This window comes from Strongylocentrotus purpuratus, unplaced genomic scaffold (assembly GCF_000002235.5).
Source record: "Strongylocentrotus purpuratus isolate Spur 01 unplaced genomic scaffold, Spur_5.0 spur5_scaffold_2, whole genome shotgun sequence".
NCBI lineage: Eukaryota > Metazoa > Echinodermata > Echinoidea > Camarodonta > Strongylocentrotidae > Strongylocentrotus > Strongylocentrotus purpuratus.
Genome location: NW_022145605.1, coordinates 39,617,539 through 39,639,666, shown reverse-complemented (window position 1 = coordinate 39,639,666; position 22,128 = coordinate 39,617,539). Strand labels below are relative to the sequence as shown.

Here is a 22,128-nt window from a genome sequence, read left to right as displayed (position 1 = left end):
ACAAGAATCTTATGAAATAGACGAAAAAATGTATAAGCATAAGGCCTAAATAAATGTTGTCTTGCCCTTTGCGACCAACCGAACAATCTTTTTTACCGTTTTTTTAGAAGAAAAACAATGTATTAAATCAGTCAATACTGTGAAATATCGGCCCGAAGAAGGAGACAAAAAGTAGGGGGGACAAATTTAAACAAAAAAAATTTCAAACCGACCGACCCATGTTTCGGCACCTAAAGAGCAATGCAACATCCGTTATTTAGGCCTAATGGACAACAAAATGAAAACTTCGGAATTCTTTAAGGAGCATTTATTGATACCAGGTTTGATAACTAAAATGGTCTCTGGAAGATTTAGTATGGTTACGTATGGAACTACTACACAATATGCCAAGCATCCTGTTGGAACCATTTCTTCTAAACCCTCACTCGCATAATTATATCAGGGTCTTAACTTACCTGTTACAGTCCCTTCTCGATACAGCTCCATACGCAATCCAATAAAACCAGTCCAGGCGACAGGTATTAGACGCAAATAGCGGCATAAAATGGCCTCGGGCAAGGGATTGAACACTACGGTGTTGCGGTCACTATTGGCAAGAAATATCTTAGAAAAAAACCCACAATATCATTAGGTGGGCCGATCTATAGTTTAAAGGGATAGTTGATTTGTGTTGCAGAGGGCGCTACAAAAAATAATTTTGTTGTGAGATAATGGAAAACTAGTGTCAAATTTGAAAGAACATACAATTTAAATGACAAAATCATCTTTGTTTGATCGGTTCAGAGACGGCTGAAATATCCATAAATATAACAATTTTTAATATTTGTGTACCACCACAAATATTAGATCATTTGAAAAAGATCTTGAAAAAACGAAATAGCGCCTTTTTCGTCGTATTTCAGCCAATGCTGAAGTTGGCTGGGTTTTGGGGGCATTTTCGTGTTGGTTATATTACGCACAACCAGCCGGTCCATGAATTGTTATTTTTAATTAAATAATTACTTAACGGTCACCATATTTTTTTGAAGGTGGAGCTGATTTGGTATGATCGCATTGGCTAAATTTCACACATTTTGAGGTCTAAAATTACCTTCAATAGCAATTTTAGGTTCTAAAAGGGCACTAGAAATGTCATAGATAAGAATAAGAGCAATAACCTTGCACTTTGAAGGCATTTGCGGTCTGAAAACAGAACTCGACTATCCCTTTAACCATGCCCAAGGGTGAACCACACCTCTACCTCCTTAGGATTATGAATAATCATTTTAATACATCACAGATCTTATATTTCAACAGCATATTAAAAACGGCTGTAAATCTGCATATGTGGAATCTTTAAAGTTGGGAAAAATAGGACACTACTGTCTTGACCGACCCACAACTGCAAAATTAACCCATGTCTTTGTATCCTCCCACCTTGGTCAGGCCTTTAAAACAATTATTATTAAAGACCGGCAATATTGGACAGTTATGAATAATGATTTATAATAATAATAAGATGAATTTTCACCCGCCTAAACCCATTAGGAGGACAACATCACCAAAATTGCAATTTCACATAACACCAAATATACTGATGCAATATGATATACAAAAAGAATAGATGTAACAGTTAAATGCTTAGAGGAATTTGAATAAATTGGTTTATAACATAGCTTTGAAGGTGTGTAGGGATTGAGCATTATTGGCTTGAAACTCTCCGGCAACAGGACTTTTTCCAATGAGTTCCATGAAAGATGAGTTATGATAATAATGTTCATATTATTTTTATTCTTTGGAACCTACAAAACAAGCTATGCTTTCCAGTAGGTTCCTGTTTCATTTCATAATTTTGATCTTACTTTGTCAACTATATTCTTTATTGTGCAAACAATTGTTATATGAAAATCATCATGATCCAGAACCTAAAGCTTAGTCAGGTTAGTTTCAAAACTGAAATAACTGTTATATAGAAACCCGCTTCTCCCATATCAAAAGACAGATGGATACGCACTTTGTCGGCGTTGGTGTTATCGGGGTCTTCCACTGTATCAAAGATCACATTGTCCGAACTGCAGGCAATCTTGAAGCTGGTTACCCATTGGGACTCTTCCGAACGACCTTGCGTTGCCACTCCAGTGATGCGGTACGGTGTTAACAGATGAACCTTATAAATTTAGTTCATAATGGTTATAATAATGATATTAGAATGATAACAATAATGTTGATAATTAAAACGTGGTATTCTCATATTTCAAGATGGACTAGTCCTTCTAAAAGTGAAGCTCTGTTCAGGCTTGTTCAGATATGATGCGTTAAACCGTCGCTTTAAACATGAATCTGAATGACAGCTACACGTGTCACGGCGAGATGTATCTGCGCGAAATCATGTCTATGAGACACATCTCTCCTGGCGATATGAGTCCAGCAGACAGCCGATATCCGGTGATTTGTATCCATAAACACAGACCGCCACCCGGACACCCTCGTGCCACACGCACAACTATAAGGTCGTACGCGTAAAAGGGAGTTTACAGATAGCACGTGGTACAAATGACCTCAAATATCCACAGATCTTTTACACAATGGAGAAGTTCCAATTTGAGCATCTTAGAATAATAACTGCCAAAGTCCTAGATGTGCTTCATGAATACCTTTTGTTTGACCTCTTGAAAAGAATACTTCCACCTGCGTATCATAGAATGTACCGTTGGTGCATAAATGAATAATGTTACATATCTTTCATGAGCGTATATCCAGTATTCATCTCTGTGGGTTTTACTATTTTGGTACAAATGACCTTTATCTGCCCCTGCGCAGATTGTATCTGTAAACTCCCTTATTCACCAAACTCTGTGTTCTAGATACAGAAATGTGAAGCGTATCATACTTTACGTTATGATTTAAAAAAAAACGCTGCGTTTTGACAGCGTCATATTTGAACGAGGATCGATGCACTCAAGACTGAACAAATGAGACCGTCATTTTAGAGATAATTCTAGAATGCTCGATGAATTTATCAATTTAAAAAATATCGAATTTTGTTTTAATTTTTGATTTGTTATCAGAGACGGAAAACATGTTCGACTTGTTTCGAAGAATTTTTGTTTATCGCCTCGGGCGTGTTAGACTTTTCCAAAGGTATCTTGCGCGGGTAATTCTTACTAATGCCCTCACTGCTGTGTATTATTTGTATTGTACGGAGGAAGCTTTCAAAAAAACATGAACGAAATTCAGGAATCGAGACTTACCTGAATCCACTGATTGATATCAGCTTTTTTTGCGACCCAGCCTCCACTCCGTTTATGCTCTGCAGCTATGCGTAGCCGCCCCCTCCAAGGGTTAAATATACTGTTTTTCTGACTAGAAGCTGTAAAACTCGAATCTGGTATCGCCCTACCTTCCAGTCCGATAGGAACCTGCTCGGCATCTGTTCCTAAAGAATAACAATTGTTTTGAAATAGATGAATTAATTCTTGTAGAACAAAACTTAATGTTGAGAGCCAAAAGGGTGCTAAATATCTGTTGAATTTTATGAGTTAACACTTTTCTGGTTCACAACAGAAGCCTCGTTTCTTTTCTGTAGCTGATCAGATGTTGCTCATTAAATATTCAAGTATCCGTCTAAAAATGGGAACATGGCAGAATCTGCATGGAAAAGTTAAGAAATTACCAACGCGTATAAAATCAATGATATCAACTTTTATAGTGTTTTAGAATTTTTGTTTTGAACCCTGTTGGAGTAAACTTTGAATTGCAACTTTTCACTTCCAAAATGCGATATTTGGACGTAAAAATTTAGGAATAGTAAGACAATTTCAATAAATTTAAACGACTATATAAGCAATTTATTTTTGAAAACAAATTATAATACTTAAAATGTAAATGTTAATGCAATGTTTTCTCCTTCTTTTCTCTTCTTTTTTCTCTTCCTTTAAAAGAAATGTTTTTAAATGTATCGTTAAGTCATGTTCATGTTATATATTTGTTGAGTATCATTTCTAGCAAGCCATTTATGTGTTTTCGTGGTCCTCCCGTTTCAGATATTGCATTATACATGTTTGTATTGAAGAATATAATATTTTATTTTTATATTGACGTGGAAAAAAATAAATGAAAAGATCCTCTCACGTTTTCCAGAAATCTGAATAACATATTCAGAAATATTAAACGCCATGTACACTGTTGGTCATAAAGGTGGAATAATTATTTTCTACCCCAATTTATGGAATGATTTTGAGTTTTGACAATGATTTATTCCTAACAGTTTTATATAGTTAATATTATAAATTCTCAGATTTCATTTAATATTACTTTGCGAGTGTTTGTTTTACATGACTGCTAAAGCATGTGTGTGCTACTATGCTTATCAACTAGGGGACCTACGTCCTCAATTCATAACTGACAGTAATGAGGATTAATGCCTCGCAAAAGGGTACTAATATAGCACATCGACACGGTTTTTATCATGGGGCCTCACAGTTACGAGGCCATTGCATTGCCGCTGAATCGTGACTGTACGCAGCGTGGGTTAGGGTAGGGGGCAGCCCCCACTAATAAATAATAATTATAAAAATGCAATCAATTGTCAATAATTCATTGCATTTTTCCTTGGTCTCTAACAGGAAAAAATCCTCTGTGTGGCCATGCATTATGGTTCAAGGCATCATGGGGTAACAAAACATTATTCCACCTTTATGACCAACAGTGTAGTTGTTCAGTTATCTTTACTATGGGTGGCAGTGACGGGGCAGGGGCACGAAAAGACACCCCCCCCCCCCCTACAGCAACTGTAGCCTTTTGATTCAACCATCAACCTCATAGTCATTGTTTTCTTTCTGTGAATTTTCGGTTACGTGTCCAAGCATTTTCGGCTTCGTGCCAATCGAGCCAGAGGAAATTGGCGTTTGAACCGACTACAGCATATTAAACAAGTGGTGATATATGAAAGAGTCTTAACGGTGTTCAATCTGAGAATGAAGGTTCAGTTTGGGTTTGAACTCACCTGTTACACTGCCTTCTTGATACAGCTCCATACGCAGTGCAATAAAAGTATGCCAGGTGACAGGTATTAGACGGACATACCGGCAAAAAATAACCGCGGGCAAGGCGTTGAACACTACGGTGTTGCCGTCACTGTTGGCAGGAAATATCTTCGAAGAAAACACTAAAATCATTAGGTATAGGCATATTTATAGTTGAGACACCCTTTTCTGTATCTGTTTACCTCTTTTTTATTGTAAATAATCATATTAATACATCATTAATGGGCAATATTGAACAGTTAAATAATGATAATAATACAACTAATAAAAAGGGGAATTTGAACGCCCCTAAAACTATGTATCTAGGAACGTGTTCACACCGCAAGGGGGGACCGTGGGCGGATCGTGGATCGCGCTATCGTGGCGCGACCCACGGTCCGCCCATTGGCATCGCCGGATCCACACCGCAGTGAGATAGCGCGGTCTATCGTAGCACCCCCTTTTTTGAGAGGTCCTGTTGGCATGACGCGTGACGTCATGAGGTCAGAGCGGTCAAAGATTTCGCGCGCTATTACGAGTGGGAGTGTTGAGTTGTACCGATTCAGACTCAGATCGCACTAAAATAGAATGAGCTAGACCGCGCTATCTCTGCCGGTGTGAACCCGAGCTACGATAGCATGCCGGAAGTCATCGTTCTACACGCGGGGAATTTTATACTCATTCTATTTTGGTGCGATCTGAATCTGAATCGGTACAACTCAACACTCCGGGTTCGTAATAGCGCGCGAAATCTTTGACCGCTCTGACCTCATGACGTCACGCGTCATGGCAACAGGACCTCTCACAAAAGGGGGTGCTACGATAGACCGCGCTATCTCACTGCGGTGTGGATCTGGTGAAATGCAAATGGGGGTACCGTGGGTCGCGCTACGATAGCCCAGAGTCTCATGACTAAGTCCCATGGGCCATGGTGCTGTTGTCCTAGCAGCCTTTAGGTAAAGTATAAAACTTCTACTCATGTGAGAGCTACGATATAACAGCACTACAATTAAATAATATGAATTACAAAATAGAAGCATGAATGTGTTTAAAGTCCTTAGGGAGTTGAATAAGTGTGTTTCAAACATGGGTTATGAAGGTGTGTAGCGATGGAGCAATATATTGGCTTGAAACTCTCCGGCGGCAGGACTTTCTCCAATGAGTTCTATATGCAGGACTCCGTCGTTATTAATAGTGACTTAGCTTTAGTTTACTCACTAAAGGGGCGATGGAACGATTGGGCGCACGTACCGGTCTTGCTATTATACCTAGGTCAGAAATACACCGGGCCCCACACGAAATTTCCTTATGCCTGGATTACATTTGCCCCGGGCACCGTACGATAAATTAGTCTACGATTTTTCGTAGACATCGTAGGAGGCTACGGGGTACGATGTTTGTGTTTACATTATATACGAGCATCGTGCTATATATTGTGTTGGCCCTCGGGGGCAGGCCAGGGCAAATCCGTACAGAGTCTGCTCGGAGATTGTACGGAAATCGTGCAATTTGAATGCAGTAGCCGTGCAGTCTCCGCAGCCTCCGCATGGAAATCGTACGGAGCCCGTGCAGCTTCCGTGCAAAGATGACTGCTCAATATCACGGATACTACACGGGCAGCGAGCAGCAACCTTGCGATAGCTGTGCAATGGCCGTGCGAAGGACCCACGAGTCTACAATCTCTGTACGATTTTTTTGCCCCTATGTTCACCGAAAAATCGTACGTTTGCTGCACAATCAGTGCAAGGCCTCCGGGCGATGCCCGTGCGGGGATTGTGCAATGCCACCTACGACATCTATACGGGCTACGGGCTTACGATTTTTTCAAATTTGTTTAACTTCTCGCGAAACAAAATCGTAAAGGCTGCGAAGCCCGTGAATCCGTACGTAAATCTCACGGTCGCCTCCAGCCTCCGCACAAAGGCCGCACGGAAAAGGGGATACGGACAGGATACTGGCTCCGTAGACCAATCGCAGGCCAAATGTAATCCAGGCATTACCCGGCAGCTTGCCGTGGATTTAAGAGAACGCACGGGACTTTTACGATTTTCATTTCTACGGCATGTATGGTCACTTATTCTGCGGCGCCCGGGAAGTGCCCGATGAAATCGGTCGAGTAAAAATGCAAGGTGCCCGTAAGGCTGCCGGCCGGGTTCCGCCCAGGAAGCTTACGGGCTACGTCCGATGGACAAGTGCACCCCGTGGCTCCCGGCCGGGGTCGTCAAGGCGCCCGGCTAGGTGTCGTGCGGTGCACTGATCAAATATGTGTCCTTTGACATCCGCGACTCCGGTATTTAAAGTTGCGTTGTACATTGAGAATTGACAGCAAAAAAACGTAAGGGGCCCGTACGGAGCCTCACAGGCCCTTCATATTGCACCGTTTGTCTCATTTTTTCGCTCGCTGGAACATTGCCAGAACAAACCACTGACCTCTACCTCCTGGACGGATCATCGCCATTCCCATTCACTATACGTTACGTACTAAAGGCTGTAGTGTCTGACCGTTCATGAATATTCATGTTTTTGCTTACCTTGGCAAAATGTTTGCTTTTACTAAATGGGAAAATGACGGTGGGGGTGGATGAAATGGACATAATGAACCAAGCAGAAGGGATCTATGATAATTCATGCTTCTTATCCTTCGTGTGCTTGACCTATAATCTTAAAATCGCTTGGCAAACTGGGTCCAAAGTTCGACTTGTTTAACATGTGTATTATAGGCCATGACAAGCTTGCAACCTTTTTTGATCAAATTACGGTGGGTGAACTTTCAAAAGTCAATAGGACATGAGAGTTCCAATGAAAAAGCTAGTAATAACGTACGTCGGGGTGGATGTGCTTTTCGTTTAAACAAAAAATGAATTTTTAACGATTTTGGGGGGGGGTAAAATTCCATAGGCTAACATGTTAGGCTGCTGACTCTGACGATAGGGGGCGTTGTGAAATGAGACTAAACGGAGCTATATGTACGGGCTTTCTACAGACTAACATTAAGATGAAAACGCCGGGAGAATTGGGAGCAGCCAACTTACCACCACGGGGCCCGTAAGGCTGGTGAAAAATGTCTTTGCGCCGGTAGGAACTGTACGGGAGCCGGCCTGACGCCGAAAATTCCCCGAATTGCTGTCATTTACTCGCCGTACGGGCTCCGGAGTGTATATGTGAAAGCCCCATGAGAGAATGAAATGCAAATTTGAAAGGCTACCGATTCGGGTAGGTTGCGGGAGGTGGTCCACACTTTTTTAAGCGCGTCAATTTGCCCTCTTTAAAAGTAACGATAGTAAGACGTTGCACAGTGGGCCAGGGAGGAACCAAAGTGTGCCAAAACTAATTTCTGGGGATTTATTTTCTATAAATCCATAGGAAATGTTTGGATGTCTAGGGATTTCAGCTTAAATGTTATTACCAACATTTTCTCTGATATCTAAGTTTAAGTTGATACCAGATTTGGCTGCCCGATTGCGCCCGTTATTATGTTAGAGCCGTTTTCCTTGCAACATTGCCCCGAAAAATGTGTTTATTTTGGTCCGCGGTGTCAGAACAAGTGTCACGCGCCCCCAAGCGACGTGATTTATGACCGCGAATCCTTCATGATTCAGCCTCGGACTAAAAACAAACATATTTTTCGGGACAATGTGGCAAGGGGAATCGGCTCTAACATGACAACGGGCAAGATCGGGCAGCCAAATTTGGTATCAACTTAAAGGTACTATGTCCCTTTTGCAGCCAACCTCAAATGCTGTAGAACTTTGCAGGAATTATGAATATGTCATGTATGTCCTATCTGTGAAATTTAAACGTTAGCAGTGTCCTCATATTCAAATTATGCAAGGAAACCCATTTACTTGCTAGACTTCACTGTCAGACACTATTGAGTGACTGACTGGCTTTTTTCTTCTTTGGTAATAACATACATGAAAAGAGTTGTAAAGGGTACATGAGCATTTGTCTACATCAATACCCACTTCTTGTGATGGCCAAGATTAAACTGATTGAATCTTTGCGCAGCATAAAACGTATGACCATTCTGTACAATTGTCTGAAAATCAAGACTATTACTTTTGGGCTCTATAGCCCTAAAGTCGATTTGACAACTAATAGTCGTTATTTTCCCACTTGAAGACGTTTTCAAGCCCCACCTTTTTTAGGGAAGTTCTAAATTAATATTATCTTTCAAATGCAGTTGGAATTTAACTTTTTAATTTTTTTGGCCTGCAAATGGGACATAGTACCTTTAAAGCTTAGACATCAGACAAAATGGTGGTATTAAAATATAAGCGGAACTCTGCGGAAATCTTATCGTTTCCTCTGGATTTATAAAAAACATGGATAATTAGTCCATTTTTCAGTGAATTAACCTTTAATATATAATGAAGATTGTGTTTCTATACATATTAACCAATTCATGCAACGAAATGAACTATCAGGAATATGTGAGAGCAATTTCATATCAATAACTTAAGAACTTCATGTTAAATTGAAAGATTTATAAAATAAGTCACTTTTGCACTAAAATTGTGAATGTGTAGGATTTTGCTGTTTGAAGGAGTAAATTTGTACCCCAGTTGTGCTTACCGGAATTAAATTTTTCACTGAGGTATTCCTCAATGTATTACAGTTCAACTGGTCAAGAAGAGAATTGAAAAGAAAAAAAAATCACCAAAAATGAGTTTTGGCGCACTTTGGTTCCTCCCTGGCCCACCGTGCGTTGCCATGGTTACGCGGACGAGCGTTGAATCGGCTGTGCGTAAACGAAAACAGTACAAATGTGTACCGATTATGCCTAATAATAATCGATGGACGTGGGGAGGAAAAGCGCCTGCACATGCAGTGTAGCAAATTCTAGAAAAAAGAAATACCATACATGGAAAGCTTAGGTTTGGGCGGACATTTTGAGATTAACATTATTGCGGGAATCGGCCGGAATCCTAATAAACATTCTACTTTTATATAAAAATTGCAATTTTTTCCTTTTTTTGTGAAATTTAATGCTCATTTTTCCCAAAATGAAGTTTCAATAAATTTGGTCCTTGTATTTTCTAATTGGGTTACCAATAGGCAAGAAGTGCACGCAGTATCAAGTTGATTGCTTTTCCCTTCATAAATTCTCAACACCTATTGTAAAGTTGCCTCTTTTATCATTTTTGGAGCAACATATAGATTTTCCCATGTTCTCAGGGGAATATGACACTTTTAAAACTCGCTAAATATTTAAATATGGGTGGAAAAATATTCTTTAGAATGTTTTCTTCCCCAAGCGAATGAAAAAAATATAAAAATTCACATTCGCCGATTTTGAATTTTGGCATACTTTGAGGCGATTCTGGCCCACTGTGCGTTGGTGGAAATCAATGGGATAGGCTTGATGAATCTGAAAGGAATGCTGTTCGAACAATCATTTGATTATAAGGGTCGGAAATGAGTTCAATATCAAAAGACAGGTTGATACGTACTTTGTCAGCTTCGGGGTCGACGGCGTCTTTCACTGTATCAAAGATATTGTTGTCCGTACTGCAGGCAATCTTGAAGCTGGTTACCCATCGTTCTTCACCCAAACGACCTTGCGTTGCCACTCCGGTAATGCGGTACGGAGTTAACAGATCAACCTTATAGGTTTTGATAATGATATAAAATAATACAAGTTTCGATAATGATAACATGGTATTCTCAAATTTCCAGCTGGCTTAGTCCTTCTAAATGTGTATCTCTGTTCAGGCTAGTTCGGACATGACGCGGTAACCCGCTGCCCCCCCCCCCCCCAAAAAAAAATATATATATATGTGAATGGCAACTATGGCAACCACGATCCTCCTTGTATCCACCGAGCTCTGTGTTATAACATGAAATCATTTGAAGCGTACGTCATCTTTCATCAAAACCGCCGCCGTTTTGCAGCATCATATACCCGAATGACGCTTGATGATGACGGTGATCTTAACCTCAAATGTGTGTGAAATTACTAAGAATGAAGTATTTTTTTTATGAGAGTTCATTGAATGTATGGAATTCATTCAATGAGTGAGTTCAAGTACGGTATTATTCGGTGCTGGTATTGAGAGCGTGGAAAGGCTGCTGAACCGAACCCCAACACCGTCAGTTTACCTATCACGTTATCAATAGCTCAACTCAACACTAGTCTCAACACCGAGTTACGTCCTCCTAAAATGAATAGATAAAATATAATTTCTCTTGAAAAAGATATAAAGCTCCAATGATTTACAGCTGTTTTTTACTATTACCTTAGCCTTTTGACAAGGCCTCGTGACTCTGGCTAAGCGGCTGAGATGAGTCTAGATACCCAGGGTGAACGCGCGACCGCCACGAGAGCCTTTTGCAATGTAGATATTACTGCTCCGCATGAATTATTCATAGCATTGGATTTATTGACCAATTAGAACGGATCCCCCAGTCTTAGCCCGAACGTCAGTGTGTGTGTGTGTGTGTGTGAACTATGAACGTCAGTAGTTAACTTAGTAGGTCCATGTTTGTACTATACGTACAGTTTACTCCGTGTGTGTGTGTGTGTGTGTGGATACTATATGCTGACGTAATGCGAGGATACGTTTGGTGATTGGACGCTACTTCTTCTTCTTCTGGGATACTCCTCAACGTTTTACTATTTCGGTAGAGTATTCCAGTCGGAAACAAAGGTTAACATAAGAAATCAAAACCAGATTACCAAAGGCTAACTGGCTGTGATTCTCGCTCTGTCGTTCACTTGGGCTTTCGTGATTAGTCTCTTTTTAGTCGCTCGGCGTCTATCAGACAGGTGGCCTTGTTCAAAGGCTACTATTACCTAGGCATGATCGTGAGATTCGTGCAAGATTTCCGCATAGGTACCTAATACTGCAACACCAACACTAACACCAAACTTAAAATCAATTTCCCAATCCCTAAGGGCTGGTGTTGGCAAAAGGGAAGATTACACGTAAATCGTCAACACCAACCGCAATACTCGGTTTAGAAGACGCTATTCAACACCAGCCCTCAACCCCCCCCCCCCCCCCCCACTCAGTGTTATTTAGGGTACGCATATGCTCGTTCCCTCTTTTTGAAAGCACCTCCTATCAGAGGACTGCCGACATTTCTGAAACCCCTTTTCGCGGGCTTTTCCTGCCTTGGAGACCCCCCTAAATTAGGAAAAATTCTCAATGTACCCCCCTAATTCAGAAAAACTTCTCAGGAGTCCAAAGAGATGGGAGAATCAAAAGGAAAAACACCCCCTTTTTAAAGAAATCTCCGGGTGAAAAGTCAAATACACCCCTTTTTTTTTACAATTTCCGGGCCGGACTTTGTCGCACGAAAAGTACCCCTCTACCGGACCAACACGCATGCGGTCATTTCGACCCCTGAGTCGGGGGGGGGGGGCGGGCCCTCAACACAGACTACCGGAAATACGTCATATTTCCCGAGGTCGATCCCAACACCAGCCTGAAATCAAGTTCGGTGATATAGCTGGTGTTGGTGTTTCACAACACCACCACCAGATTTCTACACCGAACTTAAAATCACACAATGGCACACAGATTGAATATCAAAAGTTCAATTTGTATGGCATATAATCATATTCAATGCAATACAAATTAAAGCCCAATGATCGAGCTATTTTATATCAATCTCAACATCCATGGACCAAAATCTGTAAATCACCTTCGATAATCAGGATTGGGTTGGGTGATTTGAATGAGTAGGGAAGCTGATCCTCGATCCTTGATTGGTTAAATTTGAAATTCTCTAATGAAAAAAAAATCTTTCATTATGTAAGTCTAGGTCGATCCTTTACGATTTGATTGTTATGACGTTTAATGTTTGTCATAGGCTCAGCCTATAATGTGCATTAAGAATGAATAAAAGAGACCGATGTTTTAGAGATCAAATTAGAATGTTCGGTATTACTATCAATCTTAAAGATCGATCGTTATGTACGACAAAAATCGATGATTGAGAAAGGGATTATTTTTTAACTTGTTTAGAAGTTATTTTGTCTATATTACGGAGGAAGTCTTCAGACAAACAAGAAAGAAATTCCGGAATCGAGACTTACCTGAATCCACTGTTTTTTATTAGCTTTTCTGGCGACCCAGCCTCCACCCTGTTTTTCTACTGCAGCCATGTGTAGCCGCCCCCTCTGAGGACCCTCTGTCACGTCCCGCTGACTAGAAGCTGTAATACTCGAAGCTGATATCGCCCCACTTTCTAGTCCGATGGGGACCTGCACGACATTTGTTCCTAAAGAATAACCGTTGTTTTGAATTAGATTTACTCATTCGTGTAGGACAACTCTTAATGTTGGGAGCAAGAAGGGTGTTAAAGTTCATGAGTTTACGCCCTTCTGGTTCAAAACAGAAGCCCTGTTTATGCTCTTGATGTTGCTCATTATAAAAATAGTCAAGTGTCTGAAAAGGAGAACATGGCAGAAACTGTATGATGAATCAAGGAAATTACCAACGCATATCGCAATGATATCAATATTTTTCGTTTTAAACACTTTTGAAGTAAAACTTTGAGATGCAATGTTTAACTTAAAAAACGCGTCATTAGTGCACGCAAAAACTAAATGTTGTAATATTTTATCAATATTCGATTTCAAACACATATCTTGTGAAAATCCTTGAAGAAATGACACCCTCTTTCACAGTATAATACAATTTAAGTGACAGGTTGCCATCACATTTAGGGGCTCTACACACTTTAAGGTTTTTAAGGTTATCGTGCATCTACCGCACAGACGTTTTTGTAGTAACCGCATTCTTTTTAAATTAAGAAATACTTTTTTTTCGCGTCACCCCAATTCCAAATTTACTTACAGGAGATTCATTTTGCATCAAAAATGTGTATATACGTGCACCTCACTGCCAAATACACGAATACAAAATCATGATGTGTGGTCACCTCGATGCACAAATGTGAGGATATTCGGGCATCTCATTGTTCAGAATTATCCTGTTTCTGAATGTTGCAAGCAAGTGAAGCAAACAAGCACGATAAAAATGTAACGTCCATAGAAAATATACTAGTAATAGAAATTTGGGCACCTGCAAGGCCAATAGAAGGCTATTCGCGAAACTCGTTGCTGAAATATGTAGGTATTCAGGCATTTCGCTGCCTAAAATCAACATCTTTCTTAATGTTGAGCGTGAGCTAAGCGAGCGAGGGAGAAGAACACTTTACTATCTTTAAAATTCTATTTCCTCATGAAACAGGATGTACTCTAGCAGTATATAATATTTGGTTTTCACGAGATCGACTTTATTCCAAAATAATAAAATTAACAAAAAATATTTTTAAAATCTGGATTTACCGTTTCTAAGCGCTTTACAGATATTATTATTTATATCACTAAAATACTCTCGCGCCGTCCCGATTAAAAACACCGCTTACTTAATATTCTGGAAGCGAGATGCTCTGTTTTTATTTCAATGTTGGTGTTCTGGCAAAAGACGTTATTCCATCACGTTATTGACGAAATTGGGTCCTTCCGCGCATGGGACCAATTCAATTTAATTCAATTCAATTCAAATTCAATATAAATGAAGATTTATTTTCTTCCATTCAATTTTACAACATATTTTATGTTCAAACAATTCAAGTCATATGTAGGAACATAAATACTAATTAAAGAACTTGTATTACAAGGAAGAAGGCGCGAATCTCGATAAGCAAACATAATATACATTATAAATAGAAGAAAGGAAGAAAGAAAGAAAGGGATAGGCAAGGAGAAGAGGATAGAGAGCTTGGAGAAAGAGAAAAGAAGAGGACTGCAACATAATAGCAATGGAGTGTATGTCATGCATAAACAAAATTATGGCAAGATATAGGTGAAAGGGTATAATGTGGAAATATATATGCACATATATATACCTACACATATATATATATATTTCGTTACAAGTACATACTTTTATACAATATATACATATATATATACATATATAATCAGGCGCGGATCCAGCCGGCGGCAGGGAAGGGGGCCAAAGAGGGGGCCCAGCCAGTGAATAAGCGAGAGGGGGGGTGGGGTGGGGGTAGTGAGCACTAATTTTGTTTTCCCTCGAAAATCTAAAAATCGCACCCCCTCCCCTTGTTACACCCACAAATGTAATAACGCCTACAAATGTAATAACGCCTACAAATGTAATAACGCCCACAAATGTAATAACACCCACAAATGTAATAACACTTTACCCACAAATGTAATAATTTTGAATCACCCACAAATGTAATAACGACTTTACCCACAAATGTAATAAATTTGAAGTGATATTTTGTCGAATTTGTTCAAAACTAAAACCCTGTAATAAATCATGGGTAAAGTGCGCAGTCTCTACTCCAGACCCGGTTATTTCAAAAAATTAAAAAAATCTTCAAAACTAAGACCCCACAATCGAGCATAGTCTTTCTTCCAGACACGGTTATTCAAAAGTTTTTTTTTTTAATTTAAAAAAAACTAAACAAAACAAAGAAAAAAAACTTTTAAACAAAGACCCCACCATCTTCCAAATTAAGACCCGGTAATAAAGCATGGGATAAGAGCGTAGTCTTTACTTCAGGCTCGGTTATGTAAAAAAAAAAAAAAAATCTTCAAACTAAGACCTCACCATCTCATTCCTGTGGAATAACATGGGTACAGAGCGTAGTCTTTCCTCCAGACCCGGTTATTCCAAAAGAAATAGAAATTTAAACAAATCTTCGAAACTAAGACCCACCATTTTATTCCTCTTTTTTTTTCATTTAAAAATAAATTACATTATTACATATGTGGATACAACACGTCACAAATAAATGATTGGTCGGCGGTCACACGAACTGACGAATCAGTCAAAATGGTCCATATATATAACACAAAGAGGAGGGACCGATTCGATGGTTCGTTGACCGTCGACGATTATTTTAATAATGTAAATATTCTAACGCCCACAAATATCCTGGAATTCAATGTTCGTAGAAAAAAAGGAATCGAATAAGTGACCTTAAATGTATTTAAATATTGACGCTGATTGCTTTATGCATGTGATTATGAAATATGTTCACGATATGTAACATAATATATATATATATATATATACGCTATTAGTGACATTGAAACGTTGGATTGCGATGTTATATTTTCATGAGTGCCCCTTTTATTTTGACACGTCCCTATTTTCGTTCGTAATAAATGCTCATTTTCCTATTTATAAGTGCCCTTTCCCCTTCTCATAATTACCCCTTTTCATCTTTGATAATTGCCCCTTTTCACCTCTGATAATTACCCTTTAAACAAATATATGTGCCCCTTTTTCCTGTCTAATAAGGAACTTATCCCTTTTTCATAAATACCCCTTTTTATTTCTTATAAATGCCCGTATCAAAATTTGATGGGTGCCTCTTTTCCGTCGACAAATCCCCATTTCCCATTCTCATAAAATCCCTTTTCATCCCTGGTTCGTGCCTCTTTTTTTAGGTGTAAGAAGTACCCCATTTCTACCTCTCATAATTAGCCTTTGTACTTTGACTAGAGCTCCTTTTCTTTTCTAATAAGTGTCTTAACCATTTCGTAAGTGTCCCCTTTTCCTCTCATCATTAAACGTGCCTGTTTCGATGATCGAAACTTATTTCTTGTGGATTTGCTGATATTTACTTTTTTTCTTGTTTATTGAAAGATACCATAGGTTTTTCGGTTTACGGCCGTTTATAGGTGGATAATTTTAGCTTCGAAACGTGTCAGAAAACCCGAGGCCACAAGTTTCGACCGAAGCCAAGGCTTGGAATTTCAACCGTATGTGCAGATTTCGTCAAGCTAGAAGTTTGGCCGACTCTCATTATGTTTAAGAAAGTTTATAGTTCCTGCCAAAGAAGTAAGTGTGCTTTAATATTAGGTTTAATGACTTTATGAACAAATTACTAAAATGAAAATGTGAAACGAAAAATGAATTCTCGTGGTTTATGTTCATTTGCATTTAATTTGCATATTTCCTGTCGCTGTAGTAAGATATAAGAATGCGACAAGTTTCGTGGGAAAAATGAGATATGAAAACAAAATATAATCCTTATAATGGAAAAGGGTATGAAAGGAAATAACTATCGAGATAAGGTCAAGCTGTTTTCATTAATAATTCTTCAAGAATTTAATGTTACTTTCCTGTGTTTAAAAGGAAGTGCAATTTACATAGGTTTTGAGCATGAAACCAAAACTGAAGTTAGCACATCAATTTTTTGCATTGTTTACATCAATGAGTGTTTTTGTCAGGGGCTTATGTTTATGAAAGCTTATAAATCTGTACAACAATTATTAATGGAGAAATCAAGAAGGCATGAGTGTCTGAAATGAATCAAACTGGGCTAGGTTATTTTAACTTGGTTAGAGAAAAGTTATGCAAGAGTTGTGATGTGCATAATAACATTGCAAGTTGAATTTTGCTCAAGTTGAACTTGATATACATGGCTTGAGATTTATTTTCCAATACAAAAGGATTACTGGAGTAGTTTACACTTTAATATTTGCAAGGTAATTATTGCAGATATTTCATGAAGATAATTATGATTTAGACTACATGTATCTGATGACTAGTGGTCATGATGCAAGATAGGATACAACAGTTATTATTCAATAATGACACAGAGAGACATGTTTTGATGGTTCAGTCAAGTTTATTATTTATATAAGAAGTACAATTCAGAGCTTCATAGTCTACACAAATATTACTGAAGGTACATGTCTAATTTCCGGTTCAATTTGTTTGTTCTTTTTATGCAGATTGAATTATATATTCTTCAATATCTCTTGAACTGCGTTGTTCGACGACATTTGACTCACATCGTTGGTCATTTGATTAAAGTACAAATCAACGCCATAATACAATTTCGTGCAGAGAGTCGTCTTTTTGTCCTCAGCTAACCAGTGCCCCTTATTTCAAGTGACTAAGAGCAATTTCTCCCAAAGCTCGCTCGCTGCGCTCGGTTGTGGTTAAAGATGTTATAATTATGTAACTTATCAAAGGCCCTTTCAGCTTCCGTTATGAGAATGTGCTGATATCCCCATCAGAGTTGTTTTTTCCTCTTTATAAGATGTAATTTTTCGCACTGCGATCTCACAAATCTTACATTTTTTTCAGACCATCATACCCAACTGCAAAGCAGGATGCTTAAGCAATATCTTATATGATGTATAAAGAGAATCAAATATTGAAATCATTCCTGATAATGTAATCACAATATCGGGGTATATAGCGATGTCTAAACAAATTGTATATTTTCGCTTTGAGATATCCTTTGAAGGTGCCCTTTTTTGTTGGTGCCCTCCCACTTTGGAAGTCGCTCCGGCGCCTCTGCTTCAGATAATCTGGTACCGTACATATGTATATTTGAAACACGTTGGAATTGGCCGCAAAACTGCGAAGGTTCATGTGACTTTAGACATTTATACAATAATGAACATTGTTGATGTTTATTCATATCTTCAATACGAAACAACTTAAAGGGATACCTGAGTACTGCTTTCAGACCGCAAATGCCTTCAAAGTGCATGCGTATTGCTCATATTCTTATCTGTGACATTTATAGCGCCTTTTTGGGACCTAAAATTAATATGAAGGTAATTTAAGACCCCGAAATGTGTAAAAATGTAGCCAATACGATCATACCAATTCAGTTCCACTTTTAAAAAAATTCGGTGACCGTTAATTAATTAATTAATAATAACAATACATGGGCCGGCTGGTTGTGTGTAATATAAACAACACAAATGCAACAAAAAATCCAACATCGGCATTGGCTGAATTACAAAGTAAAAGGCGCTATTTCGGTTTTTCAACGGCTTTTTCAAAGTATTGAATATTTGTGGTGGTACACAAATATTGATTTTGATTGATTTTGATCAAATTTGACACTCAGTTTTTCATTATCTCACAACAAAAATTTTAGCGCCCTCTGCAACACAACTGAACTATCCCTTTAAGCGATGTTAACCAGGAATCACAGCTGGATCATGAGTGCCTAGTGTCAGAGAAACTGATATGGTACGTAAAACCTTATTTTGCAGTGCACAAAGCTTTTTTTAAGACTTGTTCGAAATGTGTTTGCCCATATAATATCACAATAGGATAGGGATGGGAGAATCAAAGAACAATATAAAATACGTAATATTTTTTTAGGTAAAAACATACTTAGGCGGTATATAACACCTGTGTTTTTAGATTTTTTTGCATTTATATGATTTTTCCTTGTTAATTTACTGTCTATGAAAATACCAGGAAACTGAGTGGAATCCACTCTGGGAAGAACGTTATTATTTTAATTTGATGTGTACAGATGTTTGATGTGTACAGACAGGCGCGTACGCAGGGGTGTTTAGGGGGTTAACCCCCCCCCCCCCCTTTTTTGTATTTTTATGTGTATAAACCCCCCCATGAAAAAACCCAAACCCCCCTTGGTTTTTTTTTTTTTTTTTTTTTTAATTAAAAAAAAAAAAAAAAAATATTCCCATGGCTGACCTAAAAAAGCTGACCTTACCCCCCCCCCCCCCCCAACGAAGCAACTTGTCAAATTTTCAAATTTCGAGACCAAAAAAAAAGAAAAAAAGTGTCCTCTAACCATAAGGTTTATTATCAAACATTAAATTATCTTAATATTTACTGGAAGTTACAACACTAAAGTGACTTGGGACTTGGGACTTGGGTGAACAATACTGTTATACTGTAGGTGTGTTGTATAAGGCACCATCCATAATTACTAGCAAATTTATCGAGGCGCTCGATGACCTTGTTCCACTCTATCGATGAAAAATAGAGCCATAATCTTAATTGGTGATTTCAATATAGATATTAAAAACATTTCTCAAATAACCAAGCAAAAAAAAAAGTAAATAGTTTATGTAGTAACCCTACTTTTTACTTACCACATTGCCCTCCAGTCCAACAGAGTGATAAAAGGACCAAAAGCAAAGTAATTGTGTCATGATCCATTGCTGAGGCGCCAAGAAAATCACTCGAAAATATAAAATAGTACACACTTAAATGAAGTAAAGAGGCGTAGAGACTACACTGTCTGTCCTACAAGTGTTTTGATCATCCATCTGAGGACCATTTATAATTCATTCAAGCTACCTGAAGTTGATATTATATCTATAAAAACCACGGTGCAATACGATCTAAACGGTCTAAACAATGTTATATTACACCCCCTGCCAGTCAATATCTGTATACTATTTAATACTAGTATATATCAGTTTGCTTTAATTAATTAATAAACTTTAATGATTTTCTATTCCACGTAAAACATGTAATAGGCGTAATAAAAATAAACATTGAAGGGCATCACTATCTAAGACGGAGTGAGAAAGAGAGAGAGAGAGCGAAAGAGAGAAAGAGAGAGAGAGATAAACCAACCACCAACATCACCACTAAGATCAACATATACCTATGTTAAGCTGAATTCTCAGAATAAGTTATCATTTCATGAAGAATAAAAAAGCATCTTTCGTGTTCTTTTATAAGTACCGTTTTCAGTCGGCGTTTATTTCTTCCTGGTTATTTCGTGTCCAAAAAATGTAATTGATGGCGCGTCATGTCGCCAAACTTTGTTAGATTAGTTAATAAAAATCATTGTTATCGGCCCTAATTTCTGCTGGTTACTTTGCTTCCATAAATGTGGCATTGAGCAAATTTAACTCGTTTGCATACACATAATGCATGATGGTTATCGTGTGTTAACATGAACCTTGTAACAAATAATTTGCATTCATTTGTTCTGTTTTATTTTAAGCACTTTCAGAGTATTTTGGTTATTACGTTCAATATGTTTATTGTAAATGCCATATCCTCCATATATGTGGATATGTAGCGCATCATATATGTCTATATTATCATCATAACTATCATTATTCTTTTTATATTATTACTATTATTATTACTATCATCGTTATCAACATCATTAATATCATACAAGCGACGTATCAAAATATATTTTTTTTAACAAACATGACATTTAGAGTCGTTCACTCGTTTGGACAATTACATACATCACTTATATTGTATCAATCCACCGATCAGTTGTTAACAATATAGCTTAACACAACTTTCATTTTCGGATTCACAATTATTTTATACTTTCAAATACAGATATCTATATTTTTACTAATTCAATTAAGACTGAGACGAGAAAGCAATCCACGTTGAACAAAGGGAGACGATTAAAGAACTCGGTCATCATGTCGATCTGCATTCTTTTGATAAACTCGCCTTCAGCTACTTTACACCGAGAGTTGCAACAAACAGAGTTGACAAAAGACTTAACTCCGTTTCGTTGACAATCAGCCATGCATGAAGTCTTATGTCTTGTTGCTACGGCAGGCACCCAGTGAAAACGAATTCGTTTGATAAAATTATAGAAATGCAAGCACTTCTTTAAACAAAGAGAACTTTGTCATTCCTTGCTCATTTTTCCTGATTAAGGTGTTATTTGAAAGGGCAGAAACTCAACTTTTTAGAAATGTGATTTTTTTTTCTTTGAAATTCAGATACCGTCCGCCAAATGACGTTTTGGTTTCCTCTCTTCAAATTCATTTTAATCACTCATGCGTGGAATGTGTATTATATGAGTTGCATCAAATGAAAAGGAGGATCTAAGCTTTCTAAATATGTATCATTTATTAATTATAAATGTGATTAAGTTATGATAGAACATCGATACTTCTCGGTTTCGATTTTTTCTGGGAAGCACTGTTTATTTTTGTATATGCTTATATTTGTATTTATACTTACACTTCTTCATTTTTTCTTAAGCATTAATTTCTATGAATTTTCATTTACATGTAAGAAAATATTCAAATCGTATATGCGGTACAACGGGTCAATCAGTAATAATCAGTACTAATTGCTTTGATGTTAAACTGAATAAACAACAAAAAGTCTCTGCCAATTTGGAGTCCCTCACTTCTAAAGCATGATAGAAGCGTGACAATGATTAAGAATCTACACTACCAAGGGTGTACATTTGTATCCGTGGTTGGGGGGATGATAGGTGCGTAAAATATTGTCGGCAATGGGTCAAAGCAACCAAGAGGTAAAAGCGTGTGGCAGGTTGCACCCCCTCCCCAAGCGCGTAGCCAGGATTTCATTTTAGGGGGCGGTAGTGAGCACGTAAAACG

At 38.2% G+C, this 22,128-nt stretch overlaps 1 protein-coding gene across 5 annotated transcripts in view; it reads right to left on the bottom strand.

Moving 5' to 3' along the window:
- Nucleotides 1-20,181, bottom strand: part of LOC587535 (neuropilin-1) — a 53,254-nt gene extending 33,073 nt beyond the window's left edge. For 2 of the 5 annotated variants that reach the window (XM_030992428.1, XM_030992426.1), the window contains exons 1-7: nt 19,879-20,180; nt 13,048-13,232; nt 10,457-10,609; nt 4,985-5,132; nt 3,231-3,415; nt 1,994-2,146; nt 456-603 (exon numbers count right to left, since the gene is read on the bottom strand). In XM_030992428.1, the coding sequence (XP_030848288.1) occupies nt 456-603; nt 1,994-2,146; nt 3,231-3,415; nt 4,985-5,132; nt 10,457-10,609; nt 13,048-13,232; nt 19,879-19,945 (1,039 nt within the window). In that variant the 5' untranslated portion in view covers nt 19,946-20,180. Of the gene's footprint in view, nt 1-455; nt 604-1,993; nt 2,147-3,230; nt 3,416-4,984; nt 5,133-10,456; nt 10,610-13,047; nt 13,233-19,878 lie in introns of all 5 variants that reach the window. The other 3 variants (XM_030992427.1, XM_030992425.1, XM_030992424.1) reach the window with 3 other exon arrangements.
- Between the last annotated feature and the right edge of the window lie 1,947 nt (nt 20,182-22,128).